Below are 14,981 nucleotides of genomic sequence, written 5' to 3' on the forward strand. Positions count from 1 at the left end.
ACACGCAGTCGATCGTGCCTATATATCAGAGACGCACCCTCTGCTCGACGCCTTTCTCGCATTGGTACTCGCTTGGCGTAGCTCCAAGCCCGCCAGCAAGCTAACCTGGTACTGTCGCGCCGCCCACCCGCAGCCTTGCAGGATCGTTTTCGGTGCCGCATGCACGAACACTCGGCCCCGCTACTCGACAACTAACACGCCTTCACATTCTCCTGAACTCCCACACAGTCATCGGCCAGACACACACTCCCTGTATCACACTGCGATCGCCCCCCAATCAGGCTCGCGGTCCTCGCTACAGCACGCTGCAATCGGCAATCCAATAGACGCTGTCCTCCATTGGGACACTGCCGTGATTGGCGACCCATCAGTCGACCCATCCTTGGGCGGCAACTCGAAACCACATACTGCCACGCTCTCTTGCGCCTGAAACTACATATCGTCACCGGCCCCCCGACCCCCCTATTCTCTCCTGCACAGCGTGGAAAGCGCTGAACGTAGCCCACCATGGCCGACCCATTCGCCCCCAAGACGATGAAGAGGAAGAACAAGAAGGGTCTTGCACTGAGCGCGCCCCCACCAAAGCCGGTGCCCTCGGAGAGCGATGCACAGGCACCAGGCGGCCTAGGCAATGCTAGGGAGGAGACCCTCGAAATCGGCGTAGAGTTCCAGCTGGACTTAAAGGCAGAAGACTTGATTGTTCTGCGGGAATTAGGCTCAGGAAACGGCGGCACAGTCAGCAAGGTCCAGCACGCAGCTACCAAAGTGATCATGGCGAGGAAGGTGCGTTGGACGGTCGAGTGGGACAATAACAAGCAGGGAGGGGCGCTGACGGCTACAGGTCATACATGTCGAAGCGAAGAACGAAGTACGGAAACGCATCGTGCGTGAGCTGCGCATTATGCACGAGTGCAACTCGCCCTACATTGTTGATTTCTACGGCGCATTCCAGAACGACTCTGGGGACGTTATCATGTGCATGGAGTACATGGATGTGGGGTAAGCAGCTGCCCCACAATAACAAAAGAAAGGAAGGGACTGACATGAGACAGTGCTTTGGATTGGGTATCTCGCCAATTTGGTCCCGTACGCGTCGATGTCCTCGGAAAGATCGCAGAAGCTGTGCTCGGCGGTCTCAGCTACCTCTACAGCGCCCACCGCATCATGCACCGCGACTTGAAGCCTTCGAACATCCTTGTAAATTCCAAGGGCCAGATCAAGCTCTGTGACTTTGGTGTCTCCAGTGAGCTTGACGGATCCATCGCCGAGACATTCGTGGGAACAGGCACATACATGGCTCCCGAGCGTATTCAGGGTTCTCCCTACACCGTCAAGTCGGACGTGTGGAGTGTTGGCCTGTCCATTATGGAGCTGGCTATTGGCAAGTTTCCTTTCTCTGGGAGCGCAGACGATGACGAGGCTGGAGGTCCTCAGGGTATTCTTGACCTTCTCCAGCAGATTGTTCTTGAGCCTGCGCCGAAGCTGCCCAAGAGCGATGCGTTCCCCTCCATCCTCGAAGACATGGTTGCCAAGTGCCTGCTGAAGGATCCCAAGGAGCGTCCAACACCTAAGGAGCTTTACGTACGTTATGCCTTCATCTCTTCTGCTTTCCTGCTAACAGTTCATAGGACCACGACGCATTCCTCCAAGCCGCGAAGCGCACACCGGTCGATCTTGAAGCATGGGCGACAAGCATGCTCGAACACAACAAGCGAAAGTCGCATCTCGCCCCATCCGTACCCTCCGGTAACATCCGCGAGAAGCTGCAGAACCAGGAGCCGGCACCAAGGCGAGGATCTGCGGACGTCAGGCACCAGGAGTTCTCGCCGAGAAGAGGCTCTGCTGATGTCAGGCAGGACGGTCCGGCGCCGCCACGCCCAGCATACCCCCAACGCACATCGAGCAGTATCAGCCACCACAGCCAGTCGAACAGCCAGTCGAGTCAAGGCGGCCAAATGTCCCTTCCCATGCGACCTGCGCCACCAGCGTCAAACGGCTCAAATTCGAGGCCTCAATCGAGAGGACCACCGCTCAACGGTGGAATGCCTCCCGCGCCACGGAGAATGTATAGCGACGTGCAATAAACAAACCTTCTTTGTCCGAATGGATTATCAGAGGACACCTTTTTAACGCATGTTTGGATAGTGCTGGGCATTTCAGGGACTGTTTGCGCATGTGCGGCATGTACACATTGGGGTTTGGGGATATATGGCGGAACGAGACGTAGAGGGGAGTATGGCTTGGAGCAATTCATTGCAGCATCATCTCCACAATTTTCGCACTTGACGCATATTGCATTCGGCATGTCATCAATCATACGTCGAGATTCAGAAAGACCGCTTACCTTCGGCAGCCGCGGCGTGCATGATAGCTCGCGTCCGTACTCGGAGCACGGTACTACGGCTGTACGACAACAGCAGGCAGCATCGCACAACGACGCCAGTACCTCAGAGCGGCAGCATCGCACACGATACGATATTTTCAACCGACTGACTCCTCCAAACCGTTAATCAAAGCCTGCAGGTCATTTTCCAGTCCCGTGCACGTCATCACCAGCACCTCCAGCACGGTCACCTCCGGCACATCGCCAGGCTCACTTCACCGCATCACCGACATTCAAAATAAGCAACAGAGCACAAGACACTCATCCTTGACTGCATGAAAACTCCCGCACCAACCACGCCAGACGCAGATCACCCTTGCGTCGAGCATATGGCGGGGCTTACGCACCACCGAGCACGCGAACTGGTCGTGTGATGACTTGCCCGATGCGGCACCCAGCACCGCAAAATGCTCAAAACAATGGACATAAAGCTTGTGTCGACGTTATCTGTAGGCGAAGAAAGTCCCAGTCCTCAGTCCACAGCTAGCTTTCGGGTCGAGGTTTCTCACCATGTGGGTGGTCTTTGCCTTCCTACTGGCCACGCCCACGGCAACGCTGCTCATCGCATATGCCACCGCCTACCTCGCGATCATGATGAGCGATCGCAACTGGTAGACGGCGGAAGGAAGGGATCAGCTGTTGGACAGCCTACAGCCAATCTACCGAGGCCGAGTACGTCGCTCAGTCCCTGCTCGATGCAACTCCTCCCTGACACCTAGTGTTCTTGCAGCAGGGCTTCTGTGTAGGGATTTCTGCGCATCGAGATCTTCACATCGAGCCGGTGCGGAACAGAGGAATCCCTGCGCGTCCCGCGACGGACAGAGGATGGGGAATTTAACGAGAGGCCCGGGTGGGTTGCGGGTGGAGACGGCGGTGGTGTAGTTGTGCTGGGAACGGGGTGTTGGGCGGGAGACGGGTGCGTGAGCAAGTCAGGCTGTGTTTCTGTCGCGAAGAGGGAAGAGGAGCATGGTTGGTGTGTATGTACTTGGTACCATGAGTGGTTTTGCACGCAAAGGATAGCGACGCTGATGCACTCGATTCATGCCAAGAAAATACCATGACGCCAATGCCATGCAATGCAATGCGATACAATGCAATGCAATGCGATACAAGCTTCCCACAGCATCCTACCACGAACCCAGAAGCCCTCCCTCTCGCTACTGATCCTCCCCCAGTACCCAAGCACAGCACCTCACCATCCCTTATTATTGCATTCCCCCCTTTTTTTCTCTAGCACAAGCACAAAAAGCACCCTAATTATAAATCTCCAACGGCGCAATCTGATCAACATTATACAACCACCCACCGCCCATCTCCTCTTTCTCAAGCCACTCGTACGGCCACAGAACCAAATGGCCCTGGACGAGATCCATGAGCGTCTTCGCATCGTCGCGGCCAAGCATGCTCTCCGCATCGCTGGCGTGGAACGCGCGGGTGCTCGACTTTGTCGTCGCGCGGCGCCGCGAGCGCCGGCTGCCCATTGTGTTGCGGTGCGAGGCCGTGGGCGTCGAGGCGTGGTCGCGCGTGGGCTCTGAGATGGTTACGTTGCGGTGGCGGGGCGCGTCTGCGTGGATGGGGTGGGAGGGGGGCGAGTCTGGCACGGGCGGGGCGGCGGGGAAGGTGTAGGTGCGGTCTGGCAGGGTGGGGTTGATGGGGGAGACGATTGAGTCGTCTGCGGGGCGTGCGGAGAGGGGGCGTTTCTCGTCGAATTCGGCGTGCTGCGTGTTCGGGCTGTGGGTGTCGAGCTTCAGACCGGCTTTGACGCGCTTCTCCTGCTCGTGCGCCCACTGCTCCACCGTGCCGTTTTTGCTCGGCGAGTCCGACGGGTGCGTCACCTTCTCGCTGAGCTTCTCGCTCAGCACGCTGACATGCTTGCCCATGTTGCCCATCTTCTCTGTCACGCCGGCGCCGGGGGGGCCTGTCTTGCCGGGGGCATCTGGAGCGCGCTGGTTCGTTGTCTTGCCGCCGCCCTGCATCTGCTGGAAGCGCGCCGCAAAGGCCGTGTATTCCTGGTACTCCTTCCACGTCTTGACCTCATTGTCGGGCTGGCAGCGGAACACCTGGCGGAAGAGCTTGGTGTTGTTCTCGGCGACTTGGTGCCAGGTGTCCAGGAAGAACGAGTCGTTGATGGGGTCGCGCATACAGTCCTCGGTAACAATGGGGCGACGCATCTCTGCGAGCATGGGGTTGATGACGTTCGAGGAAGCGCCGCTGAAGGTTCGTTGCAGGGGGGGGCCGCCGATGTCGGTGTCGTCCATGACGGGGAGCGCGGGGAGTTGGCTCAACTGTGTCAGACCGAGTTTCTGTGTGTCCATACGAGGCAGCTTTGGGGGCGGGAGGCCGGCGTATCCCTCGGGAGGTCCGCCACTGCTGGCGCTGGCTTTGGTGCCGACGGTATTGCTGCGGCCTCGACCCCGAACGGTCGAATGCCTCTTTACATTGTCCTTGTTAGCGAGGCCTTCGGGCGCAACTTCAGGGTTGAGCAGCTTCTCGTGGCCATGGGGGTCGAGAAAAGTATCGCGGCCGCGAGTAAGACTTGGCTCGCGCGCCTCTACCTCGCGATAGTGGTCAGCGCCATCTCCACGAACGTCCTTCTCATGCGCCTCGTTGCGAGTTACGCGCGGGTCAGACGATGGCTTCTTGCTGCTCTGAAGGTGGGGGTTCTTGTCCTGTGCCCAGTCAAAGTCATGGTTGAAGCTGTGCAGCCTCTCGGCGCGCTCAAGCAGCTCCTCCTGCGCGCGGGCGTGGTTCTCGGAAAGCTTCTGCTCGGTAGCGCGGTCAGCGGTTGGGGACCCAGGGCCTGACGACTCGGTCTGGAAGGCAGTACTATCGGCATCAGACATCTGACTCGCCCACTCCTCCTCGGAGATGTGATCGACGTCGACGCCCAAGTGCTCGCGCATCAATCGCATGCGTAGGGTGTGAGGGAACTTGCCGACCTTGTAGGGCTGGCCGGCCATGTACGAGTCGAGCACTTCGGTGTCTCGCACGATGGCGGCAATCTCCGAGTCTCGAGAGCCCAGCATGGATCGCTCGTTGATGTTTGCAGACCCGATGATAGCAACTCGGTCGTCGACCACCATGATCTTGGCGTGAATGTAGAGCTGCTCTGTGACAATCATCTTTTTGGGACCAATCTCGCCCCAGGACCTCAGAGCGTAGAACTGAATGTAATCCTCTGGTTCAATGTTGGCGGCGCGGAGACGACCGAAGATTGATGTCTCTCCGCGGCAGATGCTGTGGTACTGGCATGACATGATGAGACGGACGCTGCTGCCATCTTGCTCATCCACGGTGTTCTGGTAGCCAGGCATGAGCGGGAGGATGATGCAGGCCCGCCAGTCTTGGTCGTTTGCGTGTGCACGCTTGATGCGGTCGACCAGGGCGTCGCTGATCTTGTTCTCAATCTTGGTGCCCAAGACCTCGCTGCTGCTAATGTAGAACTGGTTCTCGATGTAGACAAAGTGCTCAGAGGTCGCAATCATCTGGACGTAGGCATTCATGATGCTGTGCTCGACCCTGTTTGGCGTTCCAAGAGACCAAGCACAGGCAGAGCGCAGGATCTGCACCTCACAGGTGCCCTCCAGACCAAGCGCTTCGATGTCGGCGGGATTGAAGTCGGGCGGCGGGAGCAAGAACGGAGTCGGCCGAGACGGCTTGCGTTGGCGGAGAAGGTAGTTCCATCGCTGCACAAAGTGACGGGTCAAGTCGCGAGCGGGCTGGCCGACAATCTGCATGCCGATATCGTGCCACGGCATCCTCGGCACTTTGCTGCGGTCGTACATCTCCTCGTAGGGTTTGTCGAGGGCGAAAAAGTCCTGCACTCGGGGGTTCGAGTAGTCCTTCCCTGGCCACAGCTGACAGTGGTCCGCGTCCTTGGGGGCGTTGTTGTCCAGCTCGAAGCCCGTGAGCTTGTCGTCGACGACGACGTGCTGCGGTGTATCCCATCGGCCGAAGCAGAGATCGACGCCGCCGCAGAAGGCGATTGTGTGGTCGATGACGCAGATTTTCTCGTGATGCGACCAGAAGAACGTGTTCTGGCGAATCTGGTTCGGCGACCGCTGGACAAAGACATTGGGGTGCAGGTCGAGCAGCGAGAACTTGGAGTACTCCGAGTCGATGGGGATGGCAGCACCAATGTTGCGGTACATGATGACGAAGATCTTCACACCTTCCTGTGCTTTGCGCTGAAGCAGTCTGTCGAGCCTCCACTTCTGGCTGATAGCAGCGGGGCGGCGCAGATACAGCTCGGGACTGAGCCACCAGTCGTGGATGTAGATGACGTCGCGGGCCATGCTGATGGCACGGGAGACGTTCCACATGTAGTCCCGACCGTCGACGAGCCATTGCGCGTAAATCTTCTTCCGCACGGGGGCAAAGCTGTCGAATCGCTGGGGCTTGGACCACAGTGTGCTGTCCATCATGAAGGTGATGGAATCCTCAAACTGTTGCAGCATCTTGTCGTTCCTTGCCAAGAGCTTCATCTTACGCTCCGAGTTCTTGAGCTTCAGCTGATGGTGACCCGTCGCTGATGCTTTCGCTTCGCTTGCGACCTGTCGAGCCTTCTTGTCCTTGTTCTTGCCGGCTGTCTTGGACTCTAGGCTGAACTCCTTGTCCACGAGGAAGACATCGTAAACGTTCATCTCCTCTGGCGAGTCGACGCAGACAATGTAGCTGTGTCTGACCAGGAACCACTTTGGCCAGTGTCGCGTCATCATGGGCATCGGGGTCCACCGCTTGCGCGCATCGACGCCGTTGGACGACTTGATCATCAAGTGGCCCTCTTTTCCGTGGTAGCCTCCCTCAGCAGCCAGGCGCACGCCCAGCGCAGACAGCTCTAGGAACTTGCAGAGTCGGTTGCTGTCCGGACGGAAGATGAGATACTGGATGAGGCCCTTGACGTACACTTCGAGCTTCTTCCGCTGTCGCTCGTGGTGGTTTTGCTTCGAGCTCAGCGGCTGACCGACAGCACCGGCAAAGCTGCCCTGGCGTGCTACAAGCTGACCAGCGGCGCCTGTAATCGGATCCGGGCTGCCTATGCTCGACTTTCTGCGGTGCAGGGTAAAGGACGACTTGCGGCGTTTGCCTCTTGACGGGCGGTCGGTGGCGCTCGCATCGCCGTCGGTCGCAGCACCCCCCGCTGCCGCTTCCTCGTCCTCCTCTTCTTCCTCGTCCAAGGCGCCGTAGCCTCTGATGCCTCGGAGGTATGGCACGACACTTCTCGGGAAGCGGGGCAGCCTGCCACGCGCGTCGTCCTTGTCGAGGGTGGAGACACGACTGCGGAACGAGTCCTGCTTCTCCTGCACCTTGAACTTGAGATGCAGGTTGGCAAAGTCGGCCACTGTGCGGTGGACGACCCACTTCATGCGGGTGAGGCCGCTGCCGTACTCGAGCTCGATGCGCAGGGGCGTGTGTCTGTCGCCTTCCTTGTCGCGGGACTTGTCCGCGTCGGTGATGCTGACCTTGAGCTGTTCGAGCAGGACGGGGATGCGCTTGTGGCCGTGCTCGTCGCGCTGGAACATGCTGGCCAGGAAGAGGGCAGCGGGCGCACCAGCCAGCAGCTCGGCCATCAGCTCGGCCGACTTTGCGTGGTCGACCTGGCGCTCTGCCCTTGCGCGGTTGCCGAGCAGCTTCAGACTGTTCTTGATCGACTTCCACTTCTGCGCGCTCAGGCTCGACGTGCGCTCGCTGCGCATGCGCCAGGCCGGGCGGCGCTCGCCGGACGCATCGCCCTCGTCGGCGCCCGGGTCGTGTCTGCGCAGGCCGCCGTACGACAGCCCGCGTGCGCTGTGCAGGCCGCGGGTCCAGGCGCTCTCCTTGCTGCCCAGACGCGAGCGGCCCTCGTCTTCCGAGTAGCCCTGGCGGTCGTGCTCGGGGATGTCGGTCATGGTGCCGCGCCGCATGAAGGCGGGACGGCTGGACGACGTGGGCGTGATTGTGGGCGAGTCGCGCGAGAAGTAGCTAGTCTGCCGCGGCGTGGTCGGCGCCGTCTGGGCGCCGCCGTCGCCGCCATCGCCGCCGTCGCCGCCGTCGAACCAGCGGCGGCTCCTCTTGCGCCGGTGGACGGGCCGCGAGACGCCCTCGCCCGCGCTCGACTCGGCGTCTGCGTCGGCCTCGCTGTCGTGGCTGGCGTCGAAGCGCGCCTCGTCGCGCTCGTTGGCCGGCGTCAGCGGGCCGTGGGGGGACTGCGACGGCGGCGAGGCCGGTCCGGCCGGGCTCGCGCTGTAGCTGCGGCTGTGGCCCTGCATGGGCGCGGCCAGGGCGCGCAGCTTGCCCATCAGCGACGAGTCCTCCTTGGTCCGGGTCCGCGCCTTGCTGCCGTCGTCGGCCTCCCACGACTGCTGGCGCAAGCTCGCCGCGGGCACGTCGGAGCCGCCCGTGGCCGAGCGGGCGAACTGCACGCTCTTGCGCTCCTTGGGCGCGTTGGGGTCGGGCGCGTCGCCCTCGGCGGTGGGGATGCGCGACGCCGGGGCAAAGGGCGGGTAGTAGGAGCCCGTGGAGCCGTTGGACGCGTGCGACGCCGGCTTGGGCGGGTGCGGCGCGGCGTGGTCGATGGTGTCGACTTTGTCGGCGGCCGTGCTGCCGAGGGTGCGCGCGGGCGGGATGAGGAAGGGGAACTCGCTGGGCTCGTGGGCGGACAGCGGCGAGCGCAGTCGTCGGGACTCGCTGGTGCTGCCGTTGGCGGGAGCCTTGGATTCGGGGCGGTAGTCGAGGAACGTCGCGGGCGGCTTGTCCGAAGGGGCCGCCATGATGGAGGCGATCTGCTGAGGGGTGTCGTTGCTCGCGGGCGTGGTGTGGTCCGCGGTTCCCTGGCTCGCTATGACGCGGACATGGCGTCTGTCACGGATGGGTGGATGGAAAGCAAGGCAGAGGATCCGAGGTGCAAGCGTGCAAGAGTGCAAAAGTGCAAGCGTGCAAGATCTATACTCCTGACTGGCGTCGTCAATTCGGTACACACGCAGCAGCCGCTGGCCAGTTCAGTCAAGACGTGCTCGCCAGCAATCTCCCACACCAAAAGTGTCGTCGAGGAAACACGCTAGGAGCGCCGACGTGAACCCCTGATCTATGGGAGGAACGGGCCCCACCGCCTTGCATTCTGACCCTTGTCTGCTCGCCACCCGTCCTGACAATGCAACTCGTCTACACGTGCACAGTTGCTGCGCCAAGTATGTCTGACTGTTGAGTCGGGTTGAGCTGCTACGCATTCACACCCGTGCAACGTCCGTCTGATGCGCAGCTCTCCATCATAACATGTCTCTCCCGCGGCGACCATTCCACCAACCTCGGCCGGACATGCTGCCCCGCTGTATTAATTCGCGACCGTCTCCGTGGACTCCATCTTGACATCACTGACCGCTCTGCTTGCGATTGACCTCCAGCTAGCCCTGACAGCCCTGACAATATTGACGACACTGACAATATTGACGACACTGACAATATTGACGACACTGACAACACTGACAATATTGACGACACTGACAACACTGAGAATATTGACGACACTGACAACACTGACACCACCGACAATATTGACACCACCGACACCACCGACAATATTGACACCACCGACAATATTGACACCACCGACAACACCGACAACACCGACAACACTGACAACACTGACAACACCGAAAACACCGACAACACACCCCCTACGCCATGGCGGCTACCAACAACCCGCTCGAGGGCGCCTCCTCGGGCTGCACCGTCTCACAACAAACCCTCACCATCGCCGGCATCCACGTGACCATCCACGGCCTCGCAGAGGTCCCCCCGACCGCCGACTCGGTCACGTGTCTGTGGCTGCTCAACCCGCGTCTGCAGACCAAAGAAACCATGGCCCCAGTCGCCGCCCAGATAATCAGCGGATGGAACGCGACCAACCCCAAAAAGACCGGCCTCATCGCCGCCGCCTTTGACCAGCGCAACCACGGCACCCGCCTCGTCGACAAGCTGCACAACGAGGCCTGGCGCCAGGGCAACGACACCCACGCCCAGGACATGTTCGGCTGCTACCACGGCACCGCGACCGACACCTCGCAGCTCATCGACCACCTGCCGTCGTACATTTTCCGCGACCCCACCTCGCCGCGCATCACAGCCCACATGGCCCTCGGCATCAGCCTCGGCGGCCACGCAACATGGCACTGTCTGCTCGCCGATCCGCGCATCACCGCCGGCGTCGTCGGCATAGGCTGTCCGGACTACACGCGCCTCATGACCGACCGCGCCCGCCTGTCCAAGCGCACCACATTCACCGCCACCGCGCCGCCCGGCGCGTCCTTTCTGGGCTCGTGCGACTTCCCCCCCGCGCTGCAGCGCGCCGTCGCGCAGTACGACCCCGCGGGCCTGCTGACGCCGGGCGTCTTCAATCCCACGGGGCCAGATGCGCCCTTGACACCCGTAGCGCTGGACCGCTTCGCGCGGCTCGCGCGGGAGCGGTTGCGCGGCAAGGCGATTCTGAATCTCGGCGGCGCCGCCGACAAGCTGGTGCCGTACGCCGCGGGCCGTCCGTTCCTGGACACGCTCAAGCGCGTGCTGCGCGACGATCCGAGTCTGGACCTGCGGCTGGAGGATGTGCAGTTTGAGGGCGTGGGGCATGCGTTTCCACCTGCCATGGTGCAGACGGCTACGGCGTGGATATGCCGTCTTTTGACGCAGCGGGAGAGGGAGCAGGGCGGTGCGAGAAGGGGGAGCAACATGTGATGCCATGGCGAGGATATATGTGTTTTGCGTGCGCGAGTGCACTTGCTCGACGCGTTCGTTGTATTCAAGCTTGTCCTTTGCACCCACAAATCCCGTCCAATGCTCTCTCCTACCCCCCGCCGTCTCTGCGTTTGTTACATGCAGGCATCCAACGCCAGTCAGAACGCCAGCCAGAACGCCAGCCAGGACGCCAGCCAGGACGCCAGCCAGGACGCTAGTCAAAACCCCACCTACATTTTACAACCCCCTTTCCTTCTCCAATCCCATCTCCCCCCACAAATACACCCGCAACAAACTCACCCCCCACCCCTACTCCTCAACCTCTTCGCAACACAACCCTCCGCCTGCGCCTGCACCTCCGCCCGCGCCAGCTCGTCCTCCACCGCCGGAGCCCGGCGCGTTTTGCGCTTGCCCAGCACTTTTGCTGGGTTCTTCGCCATGTTCTTCGCCACATTCTTCGCCATATTCCTCGCCACATTCTTCGCCACATTCTTCGCCACATTCGCTGTATTCTTCGCTGCGCTCTTCCCGGCGGCTTTGGGTGCAACCGTCGCGCTGCGCGTCTGTCTCTTGAGCTGCACTACACTTGCAATCGCCGTGTGGGCTGTGGGCGCGTCGTCCTGCTTTGTCACCAGCTCTGGCGCGGGCGTGAGATTGCGCTCCGCGGGCGCGCGGCCGGGGTCGGGAGTCCTTGCCTTGGAGCGCGTGGCGCGGCGCTCGTAGTGGAATTCTGCTTCGTGGCGGAGAGCTGTGGTAGCGGGTTCAGCGGCGGTTGGATTGCTCAGCGTCGGGGCTGACATGGGATCGAGTGCTCTGTCCACACTGCGGTCTTGATACGCGGGTTCTGGTGTGGACTCGAGCGAGCTTAGCGCTTTTGAGTCTTGTGCGTCTTTGGCTTCTTCTTCGTGTTCCGTGTCGACCATCTGCTCTTCTAGGCTGCTGTCTTCGTCCTCTTCGTCGTTTGCTTCGTTCTGCGTAGGCGCAAGGGGATCCATCGGTGGCTTCAGAGGCTTGAACGCGATCCCGGCACGACCATGTTCGGCAGAAAAGCCGGGTGGTGGAACAGAAGGTGCAGGAGTGGGCGATGTCGACGCCGTGGTGACGCGTTCTTCCATCTCCACGCCACGAGCTTGGGTATATGGTCCCGCGAACTGCTCGACGGCGGTAGCTGAGTCCGATTGCCTCCCATGGTCTTCCGGAGATGGAATGGCGTCCTTAGTAGACGTGTCCGAAGGGCCGCTGGCAACCGCATCAAAAGCGTCCGCCGCGACAGGGACTTGAGCAGCGTCGTCGAGGCTTGTCGTCGAGCGGGGATCTTCAAGGTCCTCCGTAGCTGTGATCGATGTCGCGGCGTCGACGTCGGGTCTGGCATCATCATCATCATCATCACCATCATCATCACCATCATCACCACCATCATCATCACCACCATCATCACCACCATCATCACCATCATCACCATCACAGACCGATGTCTGATCGTCCTGCAATGGGTTCAAATCATCCACCGGAACTTCCCCGGGTTCCTGCTCGGCTGTCTCGCGGTGGTCGATCTCTGCAGCAACGAGCTCCTCTTCACAGTCGACCTGATCAGCCGCAGGCTCATCTGCGCAGAGTTTCTGTCTCTTTGCCAGAGACTCTTCACCTGTGCCTGTTCCTGGTGTTGCGCCGGCAAAAGGGCGCTTGCGCTGCTGTGAGGGTGATTTGTTTGCCAACGAACACGAAGCGAGTGATACTGTGACGGAAGCAAGGCCAACGTCTTGCGACCCAGAATCAGGGCTGGCTGGTGGTGTGCTAGGACCATCAGGTATCAGGGCTGGTACTGGTTGTGTGCTCGATGTCATGAATGAATCCGTGATAACCGCCTCCTCTGTTGCAGAGCATCGCCCACCGTGTCCGGGCAGCTGTAAATCGACAACGCCTTCCTTCGCAATGTATGCTTTGTGCCAGTCTTGCGGTGGGCGCCGAATGACCTGCCCATCCATAGCACGCAATGATGGCGTTGTGGGTACGCGCGCAGGCAATGCGAGATGCAACTCCTCGTCTTCGTGCTCGTCGATAGCAGTTGGCGGGCGGCAATGAGGTCGCCCTTGCGAGTGCGGCGGGTCGGCAATAGTCCTGGACGCTGCTTCTTCGACAACCTCAGTATTTTCACAATCTGTAGTTAAGACTGGCTTGCAACTGATCTCATCAACCGGATGATGCAGTCCTGAAACACTCAGAGCTGGTGTTGGGGGATAAACTATGACGACTGTGCCTGCGGTGCCCTCTGGAGTAGCTTCAATGCATTGGTCCATGTCCGCACCGTTTGACACATGAGGCGGAGGTCGTGCATCTTGGTCTTCCGGAGGAGCCAAGTCGCGTGATACTTCGTCGGCGAATTCAACAGTGATAGTCGCAGCCCTTACATCTGGAGTAGGGCCAGGATCCCCTATTGTTGTGTCTTGCAGCTGTGATTGTGCTGTACCTGTGGTATTACCGGCTATATCCGGTTCTGTCGGCGTCGCCTTTGCGGTCGATACCATCGTCACCGATCTCGTCACTTCGAGCTCGGAGGCAGCGGGGCTTGGCAGGTGACCTCCTCTCGGATGGTTTCGCTCACAACACTCCGCGCCGTCGACGAGGAGGGCTGGCTTCTCAAAGGTGCGAGATTCTTTGGGTATTGAAGGTGCAGAGGCAGCGAAGTTATCCACTGATGCCGGGTCTGTCCTCATGGATTCGTTCATACAGTCCCTGCCGATGTCAGTCATTGGAGTTGAGTATATTGTGTCACTCACGCGTCGTCAATCGAGACAGACTTTCCAGCAGTCGAATGTAAGGACGACCATTCATGGTCCTCAATGGTCTGGAGACATTCTTGCCATGAGTAAGTATCGACATCGAGATACGCATCCTGATCGTTGTACGCTATGTGGTGCTCTTGCGGTGCAGCGACGGGCCCTTGCGCCATGTTGAACCCCCCGCCAACTGCTTGTAGTCCTGGCAGTTGTGATTCTGCGTACTCAGATGCGTGCGAGCTGTCGTTACGTATCAAGAACTTCGTATAGATAGGATCGAGAGGTGGAGAGATATCTGGTACTCTGTTGGTGTGTGAAGCTGAAGGAGGATGAGTTGACATCGCGTGCAAAATAGTGGTTGTTTGGGGTGGAGCGCGTCGTCGCGTCTGCCATAAAGGCAGCCATGCAAACGGTGACGTGGGTCTTCTGTCTAGACAATGGACGCTTTCACCTACCGTGGCAGAAAGAGAAGAGCGCAAGCGGAAATGATTGCGCTCTTAAAGAACCGAGGACCAAAAGATCAAGCGGATATCCAGATGTTCGTAATGGGTACCGTACGTTCCAGGACAAGAAGTTGAGCGTGAATATGTAGACAGCGCGCAGGCTTGCTCGCCGACCCTGCGGTACCTCTAGACAGAGTTAGAGTGTCTTGAAAAGAGGGCGATAGTGCGTGCAAACGCCCACGAGCGTGAACACGTTTCCACGTGACTGAGGTGAAACAAGTGAAGAGATAGGGCAAGTGGAGATATTAGTGTGCACTAGCCAGACCGCTGCGCGCTTGTTGGCTGTTAGCTGAAAGCGAAACTAGAACCGACGCTGAAGTTGATGTGAGAATGTATTAGGTGTTACTTGCAGCCGCTGCAGGTCGCCGAGCGGCCCTCCAAGCCTGGTGCAATACCAGAGATTGCTGCACTGTCACTATAGCCGACGTTGATGTATCGTCATAGGTCGTTGAAATATTCCAGGAGAAGCCGCCCGTGGCTTTGGGGATGGCGAAAGGGAGCCGAAGCCAAGATATTTACAAAGAATACAAGACCATGCAACACCTATTGAGCCAGAAACCGAGGACCGCAGAAAAGGCATAGCGGGTATGCGCCTCACGCCTGTCGCAAGAA

At 59.8% G+C, this 14,981-nt stretch overlaps 5 protein-coding genes across 5 annotated transcripts; 3 read left to right on the plus strand and 2 right to left on the minus strand.

Annotated features, from left to right (window-relative positions):
- Positions 1 to 507: 507 nt before the first annotated feature.
- Positions 508 to 2,084, plus strand: M421DRAFT_56765 (Pkinase-domain-containing protein; the record flags this gene model as incomplete). The annotated part of the gene is made up of 4 exons (XM_033595438.1): positions 508 to 783; positions 842 to 999; positions 1,053 to 1,581; positions 1,629 to 2,084. The coding sequence occupies 4 exons, from the start codon at positions 508 to 510 to the stop codon at positions 2,082 to 2,084; spliced, it is 1,419 nt and encodes a 472-aa protein (XP_033451514.1).
- A 566-nt stretch (positions 2,085 to 2,650) lies between these two features.
- Positions 2,651 to 3,353, plus strand: M421DRAFT_342930 (uncharacterized protein). Its single transcript, XM_033589496.1, has 2 exons — positions 2,651 to 3,055; positions 3,114 to 3,353. Exons 1-2 carry the CDS (start codon positions 2,791 to 2,793, stop codon positions 3,263 to 3,265), a joined length of 417 nt encoding a protein of 138 aa, XP_033451515.1. The 5' UTR covers positions 2,651 to 2,790; the 3' UTR covers positions 3,266 to 3,353.
- A 283-nt stretch (positions 3,354 to 3,636) lies between these two features.
- Positions 3,637 to 9,132, minus strand: M421DRAFT_2778 (phospholipase D; the record flags this gene model as incomplete). The annotated part of the gene is made up of 1 exon (XM_033588866.1): positions 3,637 to 9,132. The coding sequence occupies one exon, from the start codon at positions 9,130 to 9,132 to the stop codon at positions 3,637 to 3,639; it is 5,496 nt and encodes a 1,831-aa protein (XP_033451516.1).
- Positions 9,133 to 10,042: 910 nt separating this feature from the next.
- Positions 10,043 to 11,089, plus strand: M421DRAFT_90343 (uncharacterized protein; the record flags this gene model as incomplete). The annotated part of the gene is made up of 1 exon (XM_033597851.1): positions 10,043 to 11,089. The coding sequence occupies one exon, from the start codon at positions 10,043 to 10,045 to the stop codon at positions 11,087 to 11,089; it is 1,047 nt and encodes a 348-aa protein (XP_033451517.1).
- Positions 11,090 to 11,237: 148 nt separating this feature from the next.
- On the minus strand, positions 11,238 to 14,054 carry M421DRAFT_342943 (uncharacterized protein). Its single transcript, XM_033589497.1, has one exon. The coding sequence runs from the start codon at positions 13,837 to 13,839 to the stop codon at positions 11,386 to 11,388; it is 2,454 nt and encodes an 817-aa protein (XP_033451518.1). The 5' UTR covers positions 13,840 to 14,054; the 3' UTR covers positions 11,238 to 11,385.
- Between the last annotated feature and the right edge of the window lie 927 nt (positions 14,055 to 14,981).

Source organism: Didymella exigua (assembly GCF_010094145.1).
Source record: "Didymella exigua CBS 183.55 unplaced genomic scaffold M421scaffold_6, whole genome shotgun sequence".
In the NCBI taxonomy this organism is placed as follows: Eukaryota; Fungi; Ascomycota; class Dothideomycetes; order Pleosporales; family Didymellaceae; genus Didymella; species Didymella exigua.

Coding starts and splice junctions, on each gene's coding strand:
- M421DRAFT_342930 (XM_033589496.1), top strand. CDS start 2,791: ATGCTCAAAACAATGGACATAAAGCTTGTGTCGACGTTATCTGTAGGC. Junction 3,056..3,113: donor AGCCAATCTACCGAGGCCGA/GTACGTCGCTCA, acceptor GTGTTCTTGCAG/CAGGGCTTCTGTGTAGGGAT.
- M421DRAFT_342943 (XM_033589497.1), bottom strand. CDS start 13,839: ATGACTGACATCGGCAGGGACTGTATGAACGAATCCATGAGGACAGAC.